Source organism: Miniopterus natalensis, chromosome 5, assembly GCF_054644295.1.
Source record: "Miniopterus natalensis isolate mMinNat1 chromosome 5, mMinNat1.hap1, whole genome shotgun sequence".
NCBI classification, from domain to species: domain Eukaryota; kingdom Metazoa; phylum Chordata; class Mammalia; order Chiroptera; family Miniopteridae; genus Miniopterus; species Miniopterus natalensis.
In genome coordinates this window covers 40678615-40706073 of record NC_142085.1, presented here as the reverse complement: position 1 = coordinate 40706073, position 27459 = coordinate 40678615, and the positions used below count along the sequence as shown (strand labels likewise).

At 34.9% G+C, this 27459-nt stretch overlaps 1 protein-coding gene across 1 annotated transcript in view; it reads left to right on the top strand.

Moving 5' to 3' along the window:
- Positions 1 to 27459, top strand: part of ME1 (malic enzyme 1) — a 132376-nt gene that overhangs the window by 89326 nt on the left and 15591 nt on the right. The window contains exons 7-9 of the mRNA XM_087817485.1: positions 10919 to 11028; positions 17194 to 17291; positions 19240 to 19353. Of these exons, the coding sequence (XP_087673611.1) occupies positions 10919 to 11028; positions 17194 to 17291; positions 19240 to 19353 (322 nt within the window). The remainder of the gene's footprint in view (positions 1 to 10918; positions 11029 to 17193; positions 17292 to 19239; positions 19354 to 27459) is intronic.

Sequence of the window (27459 nt, the reverse complement as noted above, 5' to 3'; positions counted from 1 at the left end):
TTGACAAAAATGTTTCAATCTGACAAAGCCAAAAGCTTGTGAGGCTGTGGATGAATATGTACACTGCTTGCAGGAGCGTAACTTCATAAAACACTTTGGCAATGTAGTTAAGATTATCAAAACCTACTGCATAGCACTGGCATCCCAGAGAAACTTGTTCATAAGGAGACATGTACAGAAATTTTCACAGAAACACTGTTTGTAGTAATGAAAAATTAGAAGCAATCTAAATGTCCATCAAGAGGGGAATTGATAAATTGTGCTATAGATTTACCATGCAATGTTGTATAGTACATAAAAATTGAAGGAACTAGTGCTTCATGTATCCACATGAATATATTTAAGAATTACAGAATCAAGGAAAAAAATTGTAAAAGGAGACATTTCAATACATTGAGTCTGAGCTCTTAATACCACAATGGCTTAAGAATCAGATTCTATTTAACACCCATCAGATTCACATACAGTTATTCATGTATATAAAGTTTAAAAAAAAACATCATACTTGCTTTTGGATGTTAATACATTTGTAGTAAAAGTATAGCATGCATTGGAATTATAAACAGAAAATTTAGAAGAGTAGTTACCTGAGGGAAGTGAGATTCATGAGGGGCAAGGGGAGTTTCAATAGTGTGACTTTTTGGTGGTCTGAAATAAATATGGTATAATGTTGATATTTCATAAAATTGTGTAGGGGGCACATGGCTGTTAATATTTCTAATGCTTTTCTCTATGGTTAAAATATTTTGCAGAATATATATGTGGGTATTTAGTAATGAAATTATAGGTACATGTCTAAAACTTACTTTCACATGCAGGTATCCTCACTGAAGTCCTTTGTTAAAGATTTTTATGACACAAAAATGCAGGTATCCTGCATGTGAAAGTACCATTTCACTGAAGTCCTTTGTTAAAGATTTTTATGACACAAAAATGTAAATCAATTTTTTAAAAAATTTTAACCTGGCAGGCTTTTTGTAGAAATTAACAAGGTGATTCAAAGTATAAGGAAATGCAAAGGACTTAGAATATAGAATAGCTAAAACAATTTTGAAAAAGAATAAAGTTGGAGAGCTTATACTCAAAACTAAAACTTACGAAGCTAGAGTAAATTAAGATAGTGTCATAATGATATAAGGGAATAGAACAATAAAACAGAATAGATCAATAGAAAAAGCAGAAAGCCCAGAAGTAGACCAATGTGCTTATGATTAATTGGGCCTAGATAAAGAACCAAAGTAATTCAGTAGGAATACAGTAGTTAAGAAATAGTCTTTGAACAATTACATAAGGAAAACATGAACCTCAACCCATTTCTCACACTTAACCCACAAAAATTAACTTAAAATGGATCATAGACCTAAACATAAAGCTAAACTATACCACTTTTAAAAGAAAATATAGGAGAAAATCTTTGTGCCCTTGGGTTTGGCAAACATTTCTTACAGTAAGCACAAGTCATAAAAGAAAAAAATGTTAAATTGGATTTTAATACAATTGAAAACAAAAGGTACTGTTATGAAAATGACAAGGCAAGCCACAGATTGGGGAAAATAGTCATAATACATATATCTGATAAATTACTTCAGAATATATTTTTAAAAACCGTTCAACTCAGTAACAAGACAAAGAACCCAATTTTTAATAATCAGCAAAGACTGAAACACTTCACTAGGATCTTTAAGCACATGTAAGCTCATTAGTCATCAGGGAAATGCAAATTAAAATCACAATGAGATACTATGACATATCCATTAGATGGCTTAAATATAAAAGACTGATGATAGCAAGTGTTGGTGAGCATTTGGAGCAACTGGAACTCATCTATTGGTGGGCATGTAAAATGGCGGAACCACTTTGGAAAACTGGCAGTTGTATTCTTTATATGTCTACAATACCAACAAGTAATATCACTCCTTGGTATTTTAAAAAGAGAAATGCAGACTTTTTAAAAATCATTTTTTATTTTTCAATTACAATTGACATACAATGTTATATTAGTTTCAGGTATACACTCCAGTGATTAAGATATTTTATAACTTAATAAGTCATCATCTCAGTGAATCTCAAATCCATCTGACACCATATGTTAGCATATTGTTGACTATATTCTTTACATTCCCATGACTATTCTGTTACTACCAATTTGTACTTCTTAATCCCTTGACCTTTTCCACGCAATACCCCAATTCCTCTCCCCTCTGGCAACCATATCAAAATGGTCTCTGTATCTGAGTCTGTTTCTGTTCTGCTTGTTCATTTATTTTGTTTTTTAGATTCAGTTGTTGATAAATATGTATTTATTGCCATTTTAATATTCATTTCATGTAATCTACAGTGTTAGAAAGTAGATCAGTGATTGTCTGTGGGCCAGTGTTGGGGCTGGGGATTGACTAGAATGAGCTACAAGAGTTTATTGAGATGTTGAGAATGTTCTATATCTTGCTGATAGAGGTGGTTGCACAGGTATGCATTTATCGAAACTAATCACATCGTACACCTAAAATGGGTGCTTTTTATTGCATGTAAATCATATGTCGTTAGAGTTGATTTTAAAGAAGGCAAGGCATAGAAAAAATCTTAGCCTGACATGAAACTCTTATTGTTTATCTAGGTGACTTTATAGATATTTAGATTTTCCAGTTACTTTATTTTTTCCTTTCTAAAGAACGTTCCACCTTTTGGCAGTTTCATTACTAGTATAAAACCAAATGGAGTATGAAAAACAAAACAAGAATGCAACATTTGAATTGGTTAGTTTGACTGTTTGATGAGAATGATGATACTATTGGCTTATTATAAAAGGTTATCAAGTGTCATACTTCCACATACACCTGTAGTAGTAAACTCAGTAAATGTTCACAGTACTTTTGGAGTTCCTCTTTGAAGATTATCTCTTTACAACCTATAGCAAGTTTTGAAATATCACAGTAATGGCATTTTAAGGTAAATACTTTGAGGCTGATATTTATTCTTAAAAATAGAATAAGAAAATTGATCCAAGTCAATATTTGGATCTTGGATCTTGTTCACAAAATTTTGTTCAAATCCAGTATCACTTGTTAAGAAAGAGGGAAGAAAAGCACCAACAAGATAGAATTATGAAACAATGAAATGATTTTTTTTCTTATGCAAAAATAAATTTTTAAAATTTTTATTATTGATTTTGGGGGGGAGAGACATTTGTTGTTCCACTTATTTATGCATTCATTGGTTGATCCTTGTATGTGCCCTGACTGGGGATGGAACCTGCAGCCTTGGTGTATTGGAACCACGCTCTAATCAACTCAGCTGCCTCGCCAGGGCTCTTTTTTTTTTCATTTAAATTTATTGGGGTGGCATTGGTTAATAAGATTATATAGGTTTCAAATGTACATTTCTGTGATACATGTTCTGTGTATTGCATTGTGTCTGTCCACTACCCAAAGTCAAATCACCTGTCACCATATATTTCACCCCCCTTGCCCTTTACTACTACCACCCCTTTTCCCTCTGGTAACCACCATACTGTTGTCTGTGTCTCTGAGTTTCAGTTTCATATCTCACACGTGAATGGAATCATATGGTTCTTAGCTTTTTCTCACTGACTTATTGAGCTTAGCATAAATGATTTTAAACTCACTTTGAAAGTAGTTGAGCAGTTGCCGTGTCATTGAATAAATATATAGTCTGAAAGTGAACGCTCTGACGGACAACATTCATGTGCACTTGAATATATGAGTTCTGACAAATTCCTCTGAAAATACTCTGTATTTTTATAGTCCGAAATAAGATAGCAGGTATTTTCCTACATTTAAAAAAGGTCTGCTGGCACAAGTGGCCATTGTACTTGACCTTTCTGGCTTTTCTCTTAGGTGACAATACTCACTAGTGTATCTACTCCTGTAATCTTGGTGTCATTTAACCTTCCTGGGCATTATTTGTTGCTGAATGGTCTCCAAGGACCTTTCGAGCTTTATGACTCTGATAATTTGCAGCAAAATAACATATAATTCTCTTTGCTGCTCAAAACTTGAGCCCTTGTCTTTTGTGGAAGTTGTTGGCTTTTAGAAATAAACAGTTTGAACTAGACTAAATCGAGAAGGAGACATAGACAGATTTAGTGATTCAATCTGCAGAAATAATGACATGATTGAGGTTGGGGATAAGGTATTTACTGGAACATGCGATTGAGGAGACCTTTAATTCTCCATGGTAAGTTTGCAGATGGAGTTTATAAAAGCATTTCCTAAATTTCTGCCTTTATATCAAGGCACTCTGGGCATGAGAAATGGTGCATATCACAATATAATAGCATGTTGAAGCACAGATCAGACCTTTAGAGCCAAAGCTGCCCTGAGGATTTTAGCCTATTCCCATGCTACTCTCAACTCATAGAGACCAGGGTGCAGTCTTCCCTCTGCCATATTCCTGTCTCCTCACACTTACCTTTGCGATCCATCAGGTAGCCTCTGGACATAATTCTTAGAAAACCTTGCTTCACTTTATTGTTATTCTTGGTCTTCTGTTAAAGTGTAAAAAATAACATATCATTTGTATATTTCTATATTCTCTTTCACATGCTTTATGATTTTTCATACTTCACGTTTTGTGTTTCATCTCCCCTAAACCAAACTCCCAATACTCCCCTCCCTCTATTTCTTAATAAAAGGAATTACGTTCTCACTTACTCACTAGATGTTCCCTTTACCTCCTTGCTTGACTGAAGCATGGCTCACATTTAAGACCTCCACTTTTCCTACAGTGCTTTCAAATAATAATTCTTATTGGCCCACACAGCATTTTAGGGGTGGGAGATGAGATCAGTGTCTTCTCCCCTTTATTCCTTTCAGACTGTTAGTACTACATTCTTATGTAAGCCCTACCTCTGACACTTCTTTGATGTTTATGTCTATTGGGTTTATTATGTCTCTATCTTCTCCCAATTTCTTAAGTGCTCTTCCCTGTTTTAACCGCTCTTGCCTATTTTCAAAGTCTTGCTCTTAACTCATTTTAGTTTCCACATGGATGACCTTTCTTGTACGTTGGCCTTTCTTGTTCTTAAGATCTTCATTTCTCATGGCCTTTGGTACCCACACCACTGTATATACCCACTCATGGCTATATCATGGGCCTCACCTGCAACTGCTCAAACTCTGAAATACTAAAGTCATACATCTTAATTTCTCATAACAGCTTCCCTTTTCTTGCAGAACTCTAAGGTTGATCAAAAGCTGAGCTTGTGATCTTCCTTGCCAAGTCTGCTTCTCCTCCTGAGGTGTCATGTTTTTCATATACTCCCTCCTCTACAAAGTTGCCAAGCTGGAAACTTGGAATTCATCCTTGATTCCTTCTTCCTCATCATCTACTCGCCTTCACCTAATATTGTCAATTCTGCCTCCTAAGTATTTCTTGACTCCATCTTCTCCCTGTTGCCATTCTCTTTCCAGATGCAGACCTGGAGTTTTGCAGCAGCCTCCTAAGGAAACTTCTGCATCTAGCCCTGCCTCTCTCTAATCCATCCTCCACCCTGACCACACAGAGTCAGTCTAAAACGCTAATTGATCATGTCACACTCCCGTTTAATGTTCTACTCTTAGGATCAAGTGCAAGTACCTGAACACAGATTAGAGGACCTGCATATCTGGCTCTGTTTACTTTTCTAGCCTTAATTCTTGTCCGTTTCCCTTCAAACCCTGTGATTTAGTCTTGTTTATTTCAGTTCCTGGAATATGCCATTGATTTGTGTTTAACTCTGAGCCTTTGAGGATGCTTCTTCTGCCTCACAAATTCTTCCCCTTCCTCTTAGCTTGACATACTCCCACTCATCCTTCAGGCTTTAGCTTCCTCTGGAAAGTTTATAGTAATCCCCTTAATTCTGCATGGGTGCCCCTTCTCTGTGTTTTGCCATCCTGAACTTTCTGTATTAAAGTACTTACCAAACTGTATTATAACCCCCACTTACTGTATTCCACATAAGACTTTAAGTTTTGTGGGGGCAGAAGTGTGTCAACATACCTGGAACAATTCCTGACCCCTAGTAGGTACTCAGTATATCATTTGATAAATGGATAACTAAGGGAAGAAAGAAAGGAGACAGTTTATTTTTGAGAACAGCAGGAGATAAATTTAGATGAGATCTCATTACATAGGACCTGTATTAAAATAGCATCATGAATTAATTTTTTTTTTTAGTGTGAAAACTGATTTCAATGAGGAAGAAAACAAAAGCAAGAAGACTACTCAGGAGATTGTGGTACTTTTGCAATCATATGGTCCAAAGACCCTGAACTTGAATTGAGGCACTTATACTAGAAAGCATGACGATTAATAAGAAAGGTCTTGTGTCAGAAGAAGGCATAACAGAATTTGGCTCTAGAACGTAAGATGGAAGGCTAAATGGAAAGTGGTCACAGTGTTTTGACATTTTTGGTGCCAGTGATGGAGATAGGGAGAGTTGGATAATAAGTTTTATAAGGAAGAAAGTTCAGAATTTCTAGCAGTTTTATATTTATATATTAAATTAAAATCATAAGGGAAAAGATTTCACTGATTTTGGAGATGAGTAATTTTAAAATTATTTTTAGTAAAATATGCTAAATAGCAATATTAGTTATAAATGAAGCTTCAGCATTTCTTGAATTTTAAGGAACTTGTAATCTTACCAGCTCTGCTTTCTTTGAGAAGCAGACAACGCCACACAGAATGGTTTCGTTTTGCTTCTGATTCATTACTTGTCCTTGGTATGAGAGTTGTGATTTTTTGATACCATAGATACTTTTACAGAAATTCATTATTGAGAGGAATGGTTCCAGTATATAAAATATTATTGTAAACATCCATTATAAAAGAAACAAAGATTCATAACATAACATTTCTGCAAGTCTTATCATTTTGGCAGTGTAGAGTTGGATTTCTATAAAAGATCAGCAACAGAGATATGGGCTTAGAAGCCATTTGTCTAAAGATGATGGCTGAATTCCTGAGAACAGGTGAACTTGGTAAGGGAAAGATTACAGGGGTAGAGTGAAAGAATAGATGATAACTGTTGAATCTTTGTAAACTCCACTGTCAGAGGAAGTGTCATCAAAATACAATAGAAGTGCCTGACAGTGTGGCTCAGCAGCTGAGCATTGACCTAGGATCCAGGAGATCGAAGTTCGATAGATTCCCTGTCAGGGCACATGCCCGGGTTTTGGGCTTCATCCCCAGTAGGGGGTCAGAAGGCAGCCGAACAACGACTCTCTCATCATTGATGTTTCTCTCTCTCTCTCTCTCTCCCTCTCCCTTCCTCTCTCAGAAATCAATAAAGATATATTTTTAAAAAATATAATGGAATGATAAGAGAAATGAAAGGAATATCTAAGTGTTACAAAATCATACAGAAGTAAAGTAGTAGGAATTGGAGCCATATTACAGGGAATTAAATGAGTGAATGCATGTTTATCTGTACTTCTTACCTACAAGGAAGAATTAAATTTGAATGACTGAAGAGAACTTCAGTCAACTTCAGATTACTTACCCAGAGTTCAAGACTATTCATAATATGAAACTCAGCAACCAGTGTTGATCTTCCGCAACTCCTCAAACCAATGTCCTAGGTGTCCTCCAGCAGAAACTTTGAGATCTCAATGATTTTATTGCCTACCTCATTCTTTTCTTCATTGGAATCCTAAGGGCTTGACTTAAGCCTCATTTAATTCATGATGTCTTCCTAAAAACCTACAGTTAACATCTTTGTGTACCACTGATTTTGCTTTCAATTTAATCCTTTGAAATTTTTTTTTTTGCTTATATCTTTTTTCCCCCAGTGAGACTATAAGCATTTTAAGGGCATGATCTATGTTTCCTATTTGCTGCTCAATTCTTTTACCTCCCTTAGACCTTAGTTACATTATTAAAAATGAGTAATTTGAATAAATTATCTCTGAGGTACCCATTGGAGCTAAAGTGCTCTGTATCTTGAATGCTGTATGGTGCCATGTATGTAATACAAAAAAAACCCAAAACATTTTTCTATATCTCTTGGGGAAAATCAAAACATTTTTGGTTGACTTGGTTAGAGTGAATTCTTGATGGTTTGTAACCAAGAAAAACTAATGTTCTCACCAATATTTGCCTATATACTTTCTATAATAAAAATATATAGAATATTGAATGCATAGAAATGCTATCTTACTAGTTTTATGATAAAATTACAACTCCCTTATTTTATCAGTGCAACCCTTTTATTTTTAAGTATACTGTTCACTTTATTGACTTGACCGTGATATTGGTGTTCTATGGGAGCCAGACATATAGTAGTTCAAACACAAGCCCTGCATGTCAACCAGACCCTACCACTTACTAGCATTATGATCTCAACCACAACCCTTAATCTCTCTGAGCTCCAGTTACTTCATCTGTAAAATGGGTAATAACAATACATGCCTAATTGGGTTACTGAAAGAATTAAATGAGATAATCCCTATGAAGTGTGGAACACAGTGTTCTGCACTTAGTAAGTGCTTGATGTAGTCTCTTACCACTGTAATAAGGTTTTGGTCTGATTAACAATTCCACAAGAAAAAATTCTCTCCAATTCTTACATGTTAATTTTATGGATGGTAATTCTGTTACCTTTTAAAACCATTTACACCCACTATTTTATGTGATATTTTGATCATAAAATAGTAGGTTCTTTTCATAGTTATGTAGAACTGAATTGGCCAACTTCCTTGTGTTCCACTGCTTATAATTTCATAGTGACAAGGCTGGTTCAGTCTGGAACAAAATATGCCTTACATGGCTTTCTTTGATTGTATGATGCAAGATGCTTGTGTCACAAAATGAATTCTGAATGCCTGTCTCTAAATATTTAGGAGTCAAATCTGAGTTAACTACCAGGTCAAGAAAAATCATGGATTTAAAAGTGGCATGCAGTATTCTCCAAGAAATAATTAAAAAAAAAAAATTTTGTAAACAATAAGGTATCTTGCGCATCATTTTACTACCTATTCCTATGCCCTGATTTCACTTAGAAAACAGTATAAGTTTATAGCCTGACCACATTGTGTCCTAAACACCAAAGGCAAACGATATTGAGGGGATTTCATCTTAACCACAGAGAAACTGTAACAAGCCCAAAACCACAGGATCAAGTAAGTGGTAGATCCAGGAATAGAACTGAGAAGGCTCTGATTCCTCTTCACATGCTGAAACCACAGGTTCTGCTGCTTTGGAACATAATGACAGGCCAGCTAATGCTGCTAGACCACTAGTACATGACACACTGGGGCAAACCATATGAGGGCCCTGTCTGAAAGCACGCAACCTTTCCTTCTAAAGGCCTGCGTGAAAACCAGAGACGTGGGAAGGAGCCCTTACAAACACCAGTTGATTATTGACTGATATTTGTTTTTGGGGTAATAAGTTGCTACCACAAAGTTTGTTTCTCTGCTGAGAATGTAAAAAAAAAGTAATAATTTATAACCATAGATGTGCCATTATCCATTCTTAATAGCATGTTAGTAATTTTTAATAAAGTGAGCTAAAGAGTTTCCTAGAATGGCATCACATATATAAGGAGCATAAAATTTGTTTGTTCCTTTGAAATATTAACTCATTCCCTCATTGTACTTTAAAATTTTTGTTTCTTTTGCCTTTAGTTGATTTCCATGGCACTGAAATGGTTGGTTTGAAGGATTTGTTCTGTGTTTTTTGTGTTTTTTTTTTCTCTTTGGGGAACAGATTTGCCAACCTCCTCACTCTGTCATGTCAGAGGTAGCCTTATTCTTCTTTGCTATTTTATGTGGATAAAAATTACTTGTTTTTACTTAAATTTTACTGTTTTATTATATCGCAGACCTTCTTTCTAGGGTTATTTTCTTTCTTCCTGAATTGCACCCTTTAAAACTTCCTTTAGTACAAGATGTCTTTGTTTCAACCTTACTCTTGAAGAATAGCCTTGCTACATTAATACTATTCTAGCATGACAGTTATTTTCTCTTAGGCCTTTGAAAATGTTTCACTGTCTGTGGCTTCTATGTTGCTATTAAACAGTAAAAAATATCTAGTGGTGGTAGAACACTCATGTACCATCTTTGCACACTGAGCACTTATATGTATCATTCATTTAACTCTGATAATGAATTTATTATAATATGCTATTATTATTCTCATTTCTCCTAATGGACAAACAGAGACCAGAACAGTTAAGGATCATACTTACAAAGGGTCAGACAAGTGAGTTAATTTTAGAAATAAAAAAATCCATCCTCTATACCTCAAAGCTCAAAGCCTTTTGGTGTTTGGCCATGAATAGAGAATAAAAACTGGAATGTAAGGCTAGAATTTTCAGGTTTCCAACATAAAATTCTGACCTTATCTTTCACTACACCCTTATGTGCATCACCACATTTATAGCTAAATAGGGCTTCTTGACATTTTTTGAACATTTTATTCTTTCCCAACTTTCACCTTGATTATTTTGCTTCTGCTGTTTACTCAGCCTGTGAAACCCTACATCTCAACTTCTGAAATCATAACTATTCATGAAAACTCAGTTCATTTGTTACCTGGTCTGTGACCCCAGACAGAAGTGATACCTGTCCTCTTGTCATCTTTAATTCCTTGTGCATACCACTTTTACATTACTTTTCATGCACTTTTTATTTCAAAATATTTTAGTTTCCACTAAATTTTAAATTCCCTGATGGTAGGGACCCCATTTAAAAAATTATCTTTGTATTATTTCACAGTACCAACATTAATGCTTTTTCTGTAGTGAGAATGCACTAAATATTTGCTGAACAGGCATTGTATTACATGTTTATACAAAGTAGCAAGGTGTAGGACCTTAAAAAAAAATGTTTTGCCTTTTCTTTAGGCTACTTTTTAAGGTTTATTTTTTAAATGTTATTTCTTTAACCTCTTTTAACGTGAATGTTTTGTCCCATAGGTATGGCATGAATTGCCTTATTCAGTTTGAAGATTTTGCCAATATAAATGCATTTCGTCTCCTGAACAAGTATCGAAACCAGTATTGCACATTCAATGATGACATTCAAGGTAATAAAATTTTCACTGCATATGGATCAAGCATAGTACCTCCTGCTGGTTGCCAGAGCAGAGGGGGGGGCCTGGGGGGATGTGTGATAAAGGTGAAAAGGAATAAGAGGTTCAGACTCTCAGTTATAAAACAAACAAGCCAAGAATACAGCCAGTAATATTGTAACTTTGTATGGTGACATATGGTTACTAGACTTATTGTGGTGATCACATTGTAAGGTATATAATGTGGAATCACTATGTTGCACACCTACCTGAAACTAATATAATATTGTATGCAAATTATACGTTAAAATTTTTTTATAACGAATAACATGTCTACTAAAATTAGTTCATAATTTTACAGTGATTCAATAAATATATACTAGATATCTACTAAATGCCTGGAATTATTCTTGATAACTTCATACACCATTTCTCATTTACTTTCATATATTTGAGAAAAGTATTCTCTGACTCTAGAATGTACCACATAATCCATAGCTCCCTGAAATCTGATAAATCCCCAGTGATTATAGCTAACCAGAGAAGGAAATGTATGAAAATATATTATTCATTGTTTAAAAATAAGAGTGTATATACTTTTCTTTTTAGCCGTTATCTCGATCAGCCACAATTTCTAGCTTCACCTCAACAAAAGCTGCCTTTATGTATAGTGCGCCACTTTTTACTATTTGTCTTTGCTAGATTGTAGATTCTGGGCTACCTGTTTATGTTACCTGTTTTTTGTTTGTTTGTTTTTTCTTTTCTTTTTAATCCCTTCTTTTTCAACCTTCTCTAGATCCATACCCACCCAACCACTCTGCCCCCAAATCCAAAACCTTACAATCAAAATCTTGCTGATCCTGTTCCTAGTATTAAGGGCAGGTAGAGGGAAAACCACAGGCAGAGATTCTAAGGAGAAAGACCATAATGAGTGTTTGCAACTTGAGAGAAGATCACAGATGGCTTCTATTTCTCTAATTCCAATGGACATTTTTCATTGCTTATCTGACTTGAATTCTCAGCAGCATTAATATTGTTGACCTCACTCTTTTCCCTAAAATACTCTCTTTTGTTGACTCCTCTTTCAGTCTCTTCGGATTTTCACTTTTTTTTTCAGGTTCTTCCTTTTCTGACACACTGTTAAATGACAGAACACTTCAGTACTAAGTCCCAGGCCCTTTCTCTTTGTTTTGTTGTATCTTCTTAGGTATATAGTCCATAGATTTCTAGTTCTAGCCCTGATATCTTTGAATTCCAGGTCCATATGCTCATCTGGTTGTTTTAAATCTCCTCTTGGATATGTCAAAGTTACTTCATACTCAACCTCCCCCAAATCTAGCGTTATTTCCCCACCAAACCCCCCCTTCTTCCAGTGTTCTCCTTCTCAGTGAATTCCTGGTCTGTCTGTTCTTCACTTCTCCCTGCCAATGCAGTTTATCACTAAACCCTCCTGATTTTCTGTCACGAAAATCTGTCTCGTTCATAAATGTCTCTTCATTACCCTAATGTAAGTTATTTTCATTTCTTCTAAACAATGGATATTTTCCTAAGAAATCTCTCTACATTTACTTTTACTCCTCCTCATATGTACATATCTGTGTAGATTCTCTGCAGTTTGCCAGGTATAGAACTAGGGGCTGGGGATTTATTTAGTGGTGAACAAGCCAAAGCTTTTTTTTTTTTGCTCTGAGTATCTAGTCATATCATTTCTCCCTTAGAATACTTTAATTTCACTTAGGATAAAGATGAAAATTATGAATGTGGCCCAAAATGATCCCTTTCTCCCTCTCCAGCCTCATTATTTTTGCCATTCCAGCCATAACATCCTTTTTCAGATCCAGAAATGAGCCAGGCTTCTTTCTATCACAGCCTCTGTACAAATGCTGATTCTTCTTAGAATACCCTTGTTTTCAGTGTAGAAGTAGATTGAGTGGGAGCGAATTTAAAAGATGTGACTGTAATCCAAATGCACAATGATAGTTCTCTGTCCTGGGAAAATGCCAGTGAAGATAGAAATTGGTGATTGGTTGTTGAAGTTGAGTAAGAGTCAAGGATGGAGCCTAGGCTTTGCCTTGAAGAACTGGTAGAACGGCAGGTGAGTACCTGAGAGAGAAAAATGAGACATTATAACATATAGATGTTAAGATCTTGGACTCTGGGTCAGACTGATTTGTTTTGCCCCTTACTAGCTGTGGACGTTGATACATTTACTTAACCTCTCTGCCTTTTAGTTTTCTTTTCTATGACAGAAAGTTTATTCTTTGAAACAGGAGATAAGAAGTTTGATGAGAATAAAGGAGGTTTGAAAGAACTACTGTAGAGAGCTAGAGAGCCACTGACTGACGCACACAAGGATTCTGTAATCCTGGGTGTTGGGGATCCAGTTGAAGTTGATTATCACAAATACATAACGACACCAGCTGAGCAGTTTGAGCTTAAGAGTTTAGGAATAGGCAGGGCCGAGATGGTCGTTAGATGTATCTATGCTGGATATTTTACTGTATTTGTGCAAAGACAAGACAGTGGGATAAGAGCTCAGGTTAAAGTGACCACCACAGCACTGAACTGGATAAGAAAGGAAGTGAAGATACAGGGACAGAGAGAGGGGACAGATAGTCCCATGAGGTTAATAATAGGCATAATGGGGGTAACTGAAGAAAGAACTGGAAAGGTAGGAGATCATGGACCGTGGGTGAGGCCTTCCGATGAAGTACTTCCAAGAAGGATTAGTTCTGAGGGATGGTGAGCATCAAGATGAAACTTAGGAGGAAAGTAGCCAAAGTGGAACAAAATGAATGCCACTGGAAATGAGGTAGTCCAAGGAAAGTTTAAACATAAAATGGGGGTGATAAAGTGTCTCTCATAGAGTTTATATTGAGGACAAAATAATTATTTGTGAAAATACCCTATCAACTGAACTGTACTTTATAAATATAATTTGAATGCAAACTGTAATAAAAAATGGTTGAGTGTTAACTTAAAAAAATTAAAAAATTCACTATGCTAAAGTTCTTTAGTATGACATAGCTATATATGCAAATATAATGTGTTTAAAAACAATGAGTTTCTTTATGCATTAGAGTCACACTACCATAAATGGTCAAATCTTTTCCCCAAACCCTTTGTGATGTTAATTACATTGTCACATTAGGGCCATTTTTATGACAAAGATCCTACATAATTTCAACTTTGTTTTCTTCTTTTTTTGTATTAAAGTTCACTTTGAGTGTTTATTCCTGAGAAGTGAATATTTGGAGGAATTAAAAAAGGAAATACAAACCATCTAATTTTGATTACTAGAACCCACACTGAAGATGCAGTGTGTAATGATGGAGTGTCTTTGATGCTACAAACAAGCTTTGTAGATCAGTGTCTCAGAGTCACTTGTCGATTTACTTTGCAGTGGTCTGTAAAATAGCCACCAGTTAACTGTTGAACAACCCTATACTGTCCTTTTAAAAATATCCTATATCTTTTGAATTCGTGGGTGCCACAGAAATGTCCATATAGAAGTTAAAGACCAGTATTACAAAATTTTGAATCATTATGCAGAATTAATAGGCATCAAAGTTCAGTGTAAGGAAAAGAATGCTAAATCCCAATCATCAAACAAAATGAAGAGTTAGGAATTAGAGTCAAAATTCCTGTCAACTAAGGTGAAGAATTTAGAGGTTAAGGCCTGGGCTGCATCAGAATTAAAGTCAGGAGCACAGGAAATCTGCAGATGCCAAGCCAGGGCCCAGAGCACCGCCTGTGTAGTTTCCATGGGGATCCATAGCAGAATATTTTCTCTAGCAGGTCACTAGTAGAGGTATTCAATAACTGGTTTTTCATTCCCACTAATATGCCCTACAATATAATCTGCACACATCTAGTCTACCTATTTCCACATAGGAGTTTTAGAATATCATTGCCGTAGCCAACAAAATAAACGATTTGAGAAAAATGGGTCTAATCTCTGATGAAAGAAAACTTTTGGCAAGTTATTAGGTTTCTGACTAGAAATAACCAAACCGTTTTGTGTGTTTTTCCACACCAAATAGTGTCCTTAGTGACACATTTCCCCCATATGTTTCCATTTTACCTTTTTAACCTTATTTTTTTACCATTTTGCCCACAAATGTAATACTTTCTCCACTGTAGGCATAGAAATTGCGTTCCTTTGCCAACAAAAATAATTATGTAACTATTACAGCCTTACCATGTAAATAAATGTTTTTACACTAAACCCTTGGGGAAATTTCTTTTTTTTAACAGACGTGTTATTTAAAGATATTATTTTATAGAAAAATTTTATTTTTAAAAATACTTAAAGTTCTACTGTTTTAGTGATCTAAAGTAATCTTAAATGATAGAGATTTTGGTTCAAAATTTATTTACACCTTAATTCATTCTAATGATAAATTAACTGGAAAAAAATGTGCAAGTTAAATCTATTAAGAAATTGGGCATTTAGTTATATAATATGGAGACTATCAGCCTTTAGCAAATTAAAAGAGTAGGCCTTATCCTCTGGTCATTTAAAATCAGCTACAAAAAGATTTTTCTTCTCATAGTAGCCTCTTTGGCTCCTAGTTTGATTGTTAGGATTTTTAAAATAAGGTAAATGTAGCCTCATCTTATACTAAATGCTTTGATAATTGAAAGGATCAGAATTGGACACGGTTGAGCAGACATTTCACAAAAGAATGAATACCATTGGCTAGGAAACATATTTTAAAGTTTATCCAAAACACGAAGTTTTAAAAAGTGTGTTAAACAGCAAATGAGAGACTGCTTTTCTCAATCAGGCTGGCAAAAATTTTTGTTACCATCCAGACTATTAGTGATGTTTTTAAGAAAATGAGCACTCTCGTGCATTGAAGGTGGAAATATAAATTGGTAGAACTGGAGAGGCAATATGTGTCAGAAACCTTGAAAACATGCAGTTCCTTGATCCAATAATTTTATTTTTAGCAATTTCCCTGAGCAGGTAAAGATGTGTAAAACAAATATAAGGGGATATTTATTTAATTTTACAATTGAGATATAATTGACTTAGAACATTGTGTTGGCTTTAGGCATACAACCTGCAGAGACCAAAAGAGGATGGCAATACACTTTAGAAGCTAGAAGGCAGGTGGGCAAATGGCCCCTTACTCAGCAGACTTGAAAAGCCGAATTCTTGGCCAGATTGATACAGCAAAAGTCTCAAAAGGCCTACTCTATGTTATTACTGTTTTTTTTTTTAAAAACCAAGTTAGTGTGTTTACAGTTTAAGTAGACTTTATCTAGAATCATTATAGGTAGAATGTTACTTTAGAGGAGTAAAATGTAGACACAGCCGGAAAGTACTGCAAGAAGCTGCAAAGATTTATTTCAGACATGAGCCATAAAGAGGTTGAGCTATGTAATTATGTTCAAAGCAAAAGAACTGCTCTGTGATCTGTGAAAGCTTATATGGCAATGTAATAAAATTAGAACTGGTGAAGTTTCTATGACCATGAGGAAAACTCAGTTTTTACCCTCAATAAATTTTACATTAATTTTGTCCAGCACCTTTGAGATTCACCAATGCTTATCATAGGTAGGAAGCCATCTAAAGAATACTGCAACATCGGAGTTTTAAATTGCTATTAACTGTTAACTTTTCAAATTGAAAATTAAAACATTAAATTCCAAATGTATTATAAACATCATTATCACCAACACCATTATCAATAAGCACTTACTATGTGCCCACTTTGTGTAGAGGGGATCAGTAATAGATTTCAGAACCCCAAGATTAATTAGGTAGAAGAATCTTACAACACCTAGTATTCTTTTATCTCATATAGTACAGCCATTTCACAGATAAGGAAACCTATGTACAAAATAATTTTTCTAAAGTAATTTAGCTAGTGAACAGTTTGATCTGGAATCCATGTAAGAATTCAAATCCCATACTCTTATTTATTGTATCACCAAATTAAGTCACAGAATCTTCGTTTTGGAAAGTTTCAAGGGTGTATTAAAATACTGATGCCAATAGCCTGAGAATTTCACCTCATATGCAAGGATGGGATCTGACAACCACAGGTTCCCTTTTTGTACCAGGTAACCTGATGTATAATGATTTCAAGATGTGACTAAAGATTAGAGGCTTAGAAATTGGCAGGATCTGTGTGAGGATTACTCAAGGACATGCATTACTTCTTTTAGGAACGGCGTCTGTTGCAGTCGCAGGTATCCTTGCAGCTCTTCGAATAACCAAGAACAAACTGTCTGATCAAACAATACTATTCCAAGGAGCTGGAGAGGTACCTGCCTTCTGTAATACTTACGTTCTCCTGACTAATGAACATAGAATTCATTTTAGTTGTCCATTAACTTGAAGCTTGCGGTAGTTCAAATTTTTAGTGTATCATAAATATAGGTTATATTGAAAGACTCACAAATTGAGGCATATTAATTTTTCATTAGCTTTAGAGGTATAGAGATATTTTTCACAGTTTAAATTGATAAGATTATCAGATGTTGCCATAGGTTTCTATTATGCATATTTAAGGTGCCATGCAATAAAAAGTGTCCAATGTATGCTTATATATAAAAGCCTTTAAGAAGTATTTGAGCTATGATATCTGATGCTAACTTTTATATCCTCCAGTGTCACACACAAAAGTTTTCTGAATTTCACTCACAACTCAGTGTTTACACACATAATTACACCCAAGTTTTTAAGAAACAAGGTATTTGAGTTAGAGACTCATTGTTCATTACAACTGTTCACACACAACAGAACCAAAACATTTTATACTGTTGGAAGGAAATGGCAGCAAGGCAGAATTCTGCTGTTTTCTATTATCTTTTTCTATAAATTAATCATATGAAAGAAGAAAACTAGTCTGGCTGGGCGTGGCTCAGCAGTTGAGTGTCGACCTAGGATCCAGGCGATCAGGGTTCGATTCCTGGTCAGGGCACATGCCTGGGTTGTGGGCTCGATCCCCAGTTGGGGGGCGTGCAGGAAGCAGCCGATCAATGACTTTCTCATCATTGATGTTTCTATCTCTCTCTCCCTCTGTCTTCCTCTCTCTGAAATCAATAAAGATATATTTTTTTTTAAAAAAGAAGAAAACTAGACTATAGCCATAATAGTTCACCCCCAAAATAGAATAAAAGTTGAGTTAAGCTTCTTGTGAGAAAACTGCCAAAATCTGATTAGAATTATAGGATGTAATAAATGGAGAAACACTCTCTGGATATATATATTTTAAGGTTTAAATTTACAAATATAATAAGATTATGATTAAATACATTAGACTTGTAGAACTTGTGTAAATTGTGTTGATTTTTATTTTAGTTGTTCTTAAAACAAAATACACAAACCTAGAACTTAAATGCCAAGATATAGATGTGAAAGTATTCAGAATGTAAGTCACAGATTCATTTTCACATTGAAATAAAAATCAAGGCAAATAATAGTTCATTAAAATTTGAGTTTTTTATTTCTGTGGATTGTTACATGCTGTACTTAATTTTAGCAAACTTCTTTGAATTTCCAAAGGATTTTCTTGAGTGGCACAGGCCAGCTTTTGATACTCAGTAGGACAGAAGTATTCATGATTGAGTGATTCTAAACTGTGACTCATTTGTCCCTGATAAGGTTTTGGAAATTTCACAATTGTGACAAAGTTTATCAAATACCAAAGAAGTTAATTCCTTTAATCTTGCAAGAAATTTCCACAGTACTTTCTTTGTCAAAATGAAGAGAGTAAATAAATGCTTGGGAACACAGATTTTATGTTTCTTTTTATTGCCTAATTGGTCAAGTTCCCATCCAAATGACCAGGCTTCCTCCTTCAAATTCAATTAGAGGAGCTTGAACCCAGGAATAAACAATACACAGTCCAACAAGCAAGGTTGACCAGTTCATTCTTTTAAATTCAATATTTTCTTATTGGAGCAAATCTTAATTGTATTAACGTGATTAAAGATACTGACAATCAAGGATATTACTGGTTTATTTGTAGCTAAATAGGAAGCCACATAATAGTGGTTCTGTTGTGATAAGAATAAATAATTGTCATTTAGCTTAACCCAAATGTGACAAGAATACTTTGCTCCCAGGACAAATGAATAGCTCTTTAGGTCAGTAGACAGGGCCACTTTGTACTTCCTTAATAAGGACAAAATGGAGTGAAATGTAACTTGATAAGATATTATGTGGAACAACTTAAAAACTTTTTTGTTTTTATAACCTTTTCTCAGGCTGCCTTAGGGATTGCACACCTGATCGTCATGGCCATGGAGAAAGAAGGTTTACCAAAGGAGAAAGCCGTAAAAAAGATATGGTTGGTTGACTCAAAAGGATTGATAGTTAAGGTAAGAATTTGTCATTTTAACCAGAAGAAAAATCAGTGTGCCATTATGGGTGCCATCCCAAAGACTACTACTATTTTCACCTCCTCTCCCCCAACACTGTTACAAGAGCAGCTGTCATATGTGAATGACCATGTCATTCAGTAATACTGATACTCTTTTGAATAAAGAAGAAGATACAGCTCAGCTATAGAATCTGTCGGCGAGGTGATGCGAGAAGGCTCTATGGGCCATTCTACTGAATTAGGTTAGTTTCCAGGTGAGGCAATTTGCTACTGATACAGATGAAACACTTAGGCGTGGCTCGTTTCGTGAAGGGTTAGCTGTCTCATTGCATACTAGATGGAAAGAAAGGAAGAAAAAATTAAAAAATAGCTACTCTTATGTTCTGCTTTCTTTCAACCCAGTTCTTGAGGGTTTGAATGGGAATTCCTGAAGAGGACTTTAGTAAGTGGCCTGTTTCAACATTTACTTACCTGAGGTTCAGTGCCCCCAGTTTTCATAGAGGTAGTAGTCCCACTTCATAGGGTCATTGCAAGAACTAAATAAGATGAGGTGAGTAACCATGTTGCTGCACAGCTGTAAGGCATTATTATTTCTACCATCTGAGCACATCAGTTGCACTTCCTTAAACTGCTGCAAGAAGTACCTGTGAATCCCCTTTCCACTTGAGGATGGATTTTAAAAAGAAACATAAGCAGCGTCTCTGGTAATTTAATAATAAACAAATGTGAATGTGTACAAACTTTCTGGAAAACTGTTTTATGCTTCTGATCCAATAATTTTCATTCTAAGAATCTATCCCATAGAGATAGAGATGTGTACAGTGTTTTGTGTGTGAGGATGTTATCATGGCATTATTTATAAAAGTGGTAACTTTTATTGTACATTCATTATAATAGTGATATGTTATACTTACCTAAATAAAGGATAATTGTGCAATACATTTTGGAATAGCCACATAAGTATAACATACAGGCTTAAGATGGTTCTCAAAGAACTATAATAACATTAAAGGATTTATAATAAAATGTTAGGTGAAAAAGAAAACACCATCTTATGTATAAACATTTTGTTTAAAAATTGAGTTACATATGAAAGTCATAGAAGGAAATGCATCAAATACATATTACTTTAAAATTTATATTATTTTTATTGTCTTTCTGTGTATTCTAAATTCTACCTAGTAATTGTATTCCTTTAAAGTTAGAAAAATCAGAGAGCAGACTGACAGCTGTTGGGCAGGGGACCGGGTGAGTGGAGTGGAGGGATTGAACTAAAAAGAAAAAAAGAAGAAAACTCATGGACATGGACAGGAGTGTGGTGAATGCCAGAGGGAGGTGGAGGGGGGAGGTGGAGGAGGGTATAGGGGATAAATGGTCATGGATGGAGACTTGACTTAGGTGGTGAACACAATACAGTGTACAGATGATGTGTTGTGGAATTGTGCACCTAAAACCTGTATAACTTTGTTAACCAGGGTCACCCCAATAAACAATAAAAGGGAAAATTAAAAAATAAAGTTAGAAAAATGTTTGTTTTTTTAAATTAATATAGACAGACAAATTTTACCTTAAATGAAGAAAAAGTATATGCATAACTTTTTATTGCAAATGAGCATCTATAAAGTAGTGAAATGACAGAAATCACTTTTATAGCATCTCTTGAGAACCAAGTAATAATAATTTTATAAAAATGCAATTTAATTGTTTAAAATAAAAATTTACAAGAAAGTGTTACATTTCTTGGCTTAAAAATTGCTATTGCTTTGAAGAATTAGTATAACTATAAAAAGTTGTACACTGTGTTCATGTGACAGATATTGTGGTCATTAAATAATATTTACTGAATGAAATCGCCTACAGAGCAGGCATTTTATTAGACTTGGGGGACAAAAAAAGGCCCTTCATCTCAGGAGGCTCAAGCCTTCAGGGAAAACTCTAAGTCAGGAGTTACAATTCTACATGAAAATGTTATAGAAATATGTCGTGATGTCAGGAGTGCACGGAGATGTAGCTCCCAGCTTCACTGAAGACATTAATGGGAACGCAGAGGGAGATTCTGAGACAAGGTGTCTCTTCAGCTTAGTGTGAAAGGAAGAATTAGGAGTTTATCTGGAGACTCCATAGACATCTTAAACTTTTTACATCCAAAACTGAGAGGAGAAGTGGAGTGGTAAGTTCACTTTCAGATCTTGATTGAAGCTAGGGATCGTGTCTTTCATCTCTCTATATCTTCAGAGCCCTACCTAGTGTCTATAATTGATAATAAATATTTTGTTAATAAACAAATTAATTAATGGCCTTCTAAGCTGAAGAGCAACATTTGCAAAAGAAAATATTTTGGTGTAAAAAACATTTAGGGATTAGGTTTGGAAGGAAGTGATGACAGATAATGAAGGCTCTTCTAAATCCTGAAAATGAGCAACTGAAAAAACTTATGTAGATGAGGTTTGCCTCTGGTCACTCTGATGGCATTGTGGAGGGTGGATTGACATGAGGAAAGGAAGTGCATTACAAAACTGTTGAAATAATCCTGATAAAAATTAATTGGGGCCTTAAATGAAGCAGTGACTATGGGGGTAAGTGAAAAAGTTTGATTCAGTAGATATTTAAGAAATAGGATTATTAGCATACTTAGTAACTTATTAAACTTGGAGAGAGGAGTAGGATAGAGTAGAGGAAGGAATCTGGCAGGACTCCTTGGGCGTCTAGATAAGTGATGCAGTCATTAATGTAGAAAAGGAATAAAGAATGAACCAGTTTAAGGGAAAGAGAATGAGATCAGTTTTGGACATAGCAAGTTTAAGGTGCCTGTGAAGACCTCAGAGGCAGATGTCCTCTTGGCAGTTGGGGATATAAGGCTGAGGTTCAGGTTAAGGGTATGGGCTCCTGGAGATGGAGATTTGGGGATCATCACATGTAAATAGTTGGAACCATGAAAAAAGCTGTACAAATTGTACTGTGCTTATGGATGTAATACATTCAAGAATCAAAAAATACTGAAAGTCTATGATTGTGGTTTTGTGATTTCTAGGGTCTTTTTTAAAATGTGATATACAGATTTTAGCATCTCAAATAATTTTAACATAGACTTTTTGAACTGAGAGTTCAAATTCCATGGATTATAATGCTTGGAATAACTGTGAAGTTGTTGCTAGACATAATCAGTCACTCTTACTTCATGTCTTTTACTTGCCAAAATAAAGAACTGCATATATTCTGCTTGCCAAGATAAATAAAATTACATTCTAAAAGTTGTTATATATTTAATAGCTTGTGCAATAGAAAGAAACAAAAGAAACTTTAGTTAACTGCTTTTTGTTTTTAAAAAATCAAAATTATTGTGTTGATTTTTATTGCAGAACAAATAAATCTTAGAATAATTAGTAAGTTAGTATAATCTTGCTTTCAAATTTACATGATTATTTTTTGTTTGTTATCCCTTATCCTTAATACTTTTACAACCTCTCCAGAGAGCTAATAATAATCATTTTATTAATTTTATTAACTTGAAATGTAATTGTTTATAATCTGTAAAAATACCATGAAGTTTTAAATAAAATTTTTTATGAGTCAAACTCCTTAACTCTTTAAAGATAGAACCAAAACTAAGATGGTAAATTGTAAGTTTAGCTCATTTATGGAGTTATAGCATCATCAGACTAGATAAGTATGGATAAGTATTATCCTGACATGTTCTCTGTTTACGTTTTCAACATCACTTCTATAGCATTTTCCATCATTTACCTCATATCCACATGTGCAGTGGAATGAGTTTATACTCTAAATATCAATATTTTAAATAGTTCATCAATATCAATAAGGTTGATTGAAGTTGATTGTATGGTCACTGATAATACTTAAATACATTAGGTTAGTATTTCATAACAAGAAACATTGACATATCTATTTAGACAGCTAATATTAATGGACTTTAATATAAGGAAGCTGATAGTTGATTTAAAAGAAATCCTTCCAAAATAAAAATTAGAGTGAGAATAAATACAGTTAAAGAAGGGATGAAAAAGGAACGTTGGCAGCATGACTGATATTTGCATGTCCCAATTATAATTTGGAGCATTTTTAGAGAGAACAAGAAGGCACAAAATAAACCAATCCAGACTTGATGTATCCCGTAAGTAAATACATTCTTGCTTTCAGTAATGAACCAAATCAGTGCTTAAGACTGAAAACTCAAGGCTATAGAATCTTGTTTTGATTTCAGTTTTATTTTGTTCTCTCTTAAGTAATTGTTTTGAATTAATTTTAATATTTTTCTTTATACTTAAATATTTGGTTCCTATGGAAAGAGAGAGTGAATAAAGGCATTTTATGAGTTGTAAGTCACATTTGACAATACAGTTTTCCCTTCCTCTGGGATATTACCAGAGTTTCAGCCAATGATGCTACCACCACCTTGAATGATGGTTAATACATTCCATACACTGTAGTTTAAAAAAACATTCTAATTCCTAAGAGACATTGAAGCTTGTTTAAAAGTATCTGTCTGGCTTTATTATTTTCTCTCTCCTATTTCATATAGAGTATGATCAATGTATATGTATTTATTAAAAAGAGCAGAGACAAAATAAATATGTGCATGAGTCTTTTAGACAGAAAATTATGGATATTGATTTTTAACAATATAGTATTAAATATTGATGGTGTTAACCATCTTTAACTTAAATTATGACTATTCTTCACCCCTTGTTATGCTCTAGCATGGGAAATACTTTTGTCACATCATTTATCTTCTTTTAATCTGTCCTGAGATGATGAAACACAACACTGAGGTCTTTAACAAGTGCACATATCTTTATTTCAAGTATTGCAGTGAAATATTATTGACAGTGCATGAGGAAGGTCCTGTCTACAGCTCCAAAGAAGGGCCAGATTCAATGCCAATAAACTAATGACATGACAGCAAAAACAGGTCAGAAAATGGGACTGGTTGTCACAGCAGGTGTGGATTCAAGGTAGGCACTCATGGAAGAATTATTTTTTTAAAAAAAGATGTTTTCATTGATTTCAGAGAGAAGAAGGGAGAGGGAGAGAGAGATAGAAACATCAATGATGAGAGTCATTGACCTGATGCCTCCTGCAAGCTCCCCACTGGGGTCTAGCCAGCAACTCGGGCAGGTGCCCTAACCCAGAATCAAACTGTGACCTCGGGGCTCATAGGCTGACGCTCAACCACCGAGCCATGCTGGCTGGGCTGGAAGAGTTATTTTTGTGCCTGTGTGTAGGAAGGAATACATAGTTACCAGTGACAATCTATAATTGATTGTTTTATACCTATCCTGGATCATAGAATGCTAACCCAAAATCTTGACAGTCTTTGCTACCTGTTCTCCCCTCCCTTACCAGAACAGATGTGCTTTTGATAAAGGTAATAATTCATCATGTTGTGTCATCTATCCTGTACTAAGAATCAGCAAAAAATAAGGAGGAGGGGAGATTAAAGAAATAACATTCAAAAGAAGTTCCCAGCTTTCCATAACACATTTGGTGTAATTAGAGACTCACAAAAAAGAAACTAGAATGTGAGATTTCTGAGATAAGTGCCCACAAGCACTTTACCAAAAGGTAGCAAAAAGCTGAAGTGCAAAGGATCCTGGAAGGGGAGAATGAAAGGAAAAGAAATCTTCTCTATCCATATCAAACTGCATGTTGGCATAAAGAATATGGATTCCAAATTAGACTTTGAAAAAGAGAAAAGTGAGCCATTGGTACATAAAATAGAAGCCCAAAAAGGTAAAGGCAGTTGCCTTAATATTACTAGATCCAGAGGAGACCACATTCCAAGAGTGTGTTAATCTAATCCAGATCATCACATCAACTTTGAAAATGGTATAGAAAATAACTTAGGAGACCTTTATTTTGTCTTTTGATTCTTCTGTTTTTGGCAAGTAATACCCATCAGTAATGCTAGTATTACTATTTCATGAATCCTGGCCTCCTTTCAGTATTCTCTCAGCGTTCCTAAGTCACCACCAAGAATCAGGCCTTTGGGGGTGAGGCTGTGGGTAATTTATGTTTCTCACCAGATGCATGTCTTCTGGCCAAATTCTGGCTTCAGAGGGTGGGAGCTGCCAGTGCTGTTGCTGTGATTGATAAAATAGGATGTTCATGGTAACAGTATACATCTTTTCTTTACAGACAGTGTTTATCTACCTTCTTTATGATTTGCTTCCCATTCCAGGGAAACTTAGGGGTTTAGCCCACATTAAATATTTTTCATTATACCTCAGGTTGTCAGCCAAAAAAAGCAGTGCTAGAAATCTGTAATTGTTACTTTACATTATTCTGTAGCTTGCTTTCTTTAGAACTCATCATTTTATACTTTTTTTTGGTATTTATATTTTGGTTAATCCTCACCCAAGGATATTTTTTCCATTGACTTTTAGAGAGAGAGAGAGAGAACCATCCATGTGAGAGAGACACATTGATTGGTTGCCTCCCACACATGCTGGAATTGAACCTGAAACCCTTCGGTCTGCATGCCCGATGCTCTAACCACTGAGCAGCACCAGCCAAGGCTTTCTACTTTTTTGAAAACATCACACACCTTTTTAAAATGTATCTGGTAGAGATCTGATAAATCCTTTAGTGAAGTTAGCCTCAAAACTAACTAATTGTTCTAATCACCTGGGAAGCTTAGACAAATAAATAGAGATTCCAGGGCTTCATCCTGGAGGTAGAATATCTGGAAGCAGGGCTCAGGAATGTGTGTTTCCTTAGGTCAGTCTGGTGCTCCGTTAGCTTTGGAAAGCACAGACCTGTCTCATTTTCATCAGCACTGGCATCAACACAAGCCAAACCATTATCTAGATGGAGAAATCCAACATCCATGGAAGTATCAAAGAATTGCCCAAGATCATGAGTGAATGGACGATATCCTTAGTCTTAGTCTCAAGTTCTGTCTTCAACATTTATATGTGTCATTTATGTCTAACTGGAGAGCTTTTCTTTACTTTTCTGAATATCACTAAAAGTTTGCATAAGTGACAAATTTATTTTTTATTAAATTTATTAGAATGCATTTGACTGCTAGTTTTTTATTCATATCCCTACAAAATTTATTACAAACTAATGATATATTTACAACCGTCAACAGTTAGGAAGACAACATTGTAAAATACAGTTGACCCTTGAAGAACTTGGGGGTTTGGGACGCTGACCCTCATGCAGTTGAAAATTTGTGTATAACTTCTGACTCCCTCCAAAATTAGTTGTCCCTTGATATTTATGGGGATTAGTTTCAGACCCCTGCAGATAGCAAAATACACAGATGCTCAAGTCCTCTATAATATGAGACTGACACGCTGCCTACTGAGCTAAGAGGGCAGCTTCAAGTCCTCTATAATAAATGACCATAGAACAATACATAACAGTCCTCTGCATTTGTGCACTCCCAACCATGGACTGAAAACAGTACAGGTATTTATTGAAAAAAATTTGCATATAGTTCAAACTTGTGTTGTCCAAGGGTCAACTGGTAGATTTCAAATTTTTAAAACTTGATGTTTGGGATAATCTGAGACATTACACTCAGGAAAATATTTTCAATAATTGAATTAAGAAAAATGGGGCTTATGTCTCAGATTATTCAACATATTTTAAATTTATTACATGTTATGGATTTTAGGTTCACATCCAATCCAAATAGACTAGACCCTCATCTCTTACTTACATGCTACTTTTAGCAGCAGTATAATTCATATTGTACCCCGTGGAATTTGGTTATTTTATCTGCTAAAAATAATTTCTAAGACTTTTACTCTTATGTTAGTTTTATTTTCTCATAAAGAGGCTATTTCTTGTCTTGGTAATCTAATGAAAGTGAATAATTTCCATTTTATGGAGTCATGTGCAAATTTATTTTGAATTATACGCCAGTATACTATTTTCATTGTCATGTTCAGTATAGTCAGTGGTCAAGAACTGGTTGTGTTCTCAGACAGGGAACATTCAGATGCTCTCAGCGGGCTTTGCTGCAAGCTCCTAATTCTTCCATTTCATGCTGTTTACCATGGATTGTGTGGAATCTTATTGTTTGGTGAGCCCAAGCATTTTAAAAAATAAATTGATGACATATTTTCCTCTT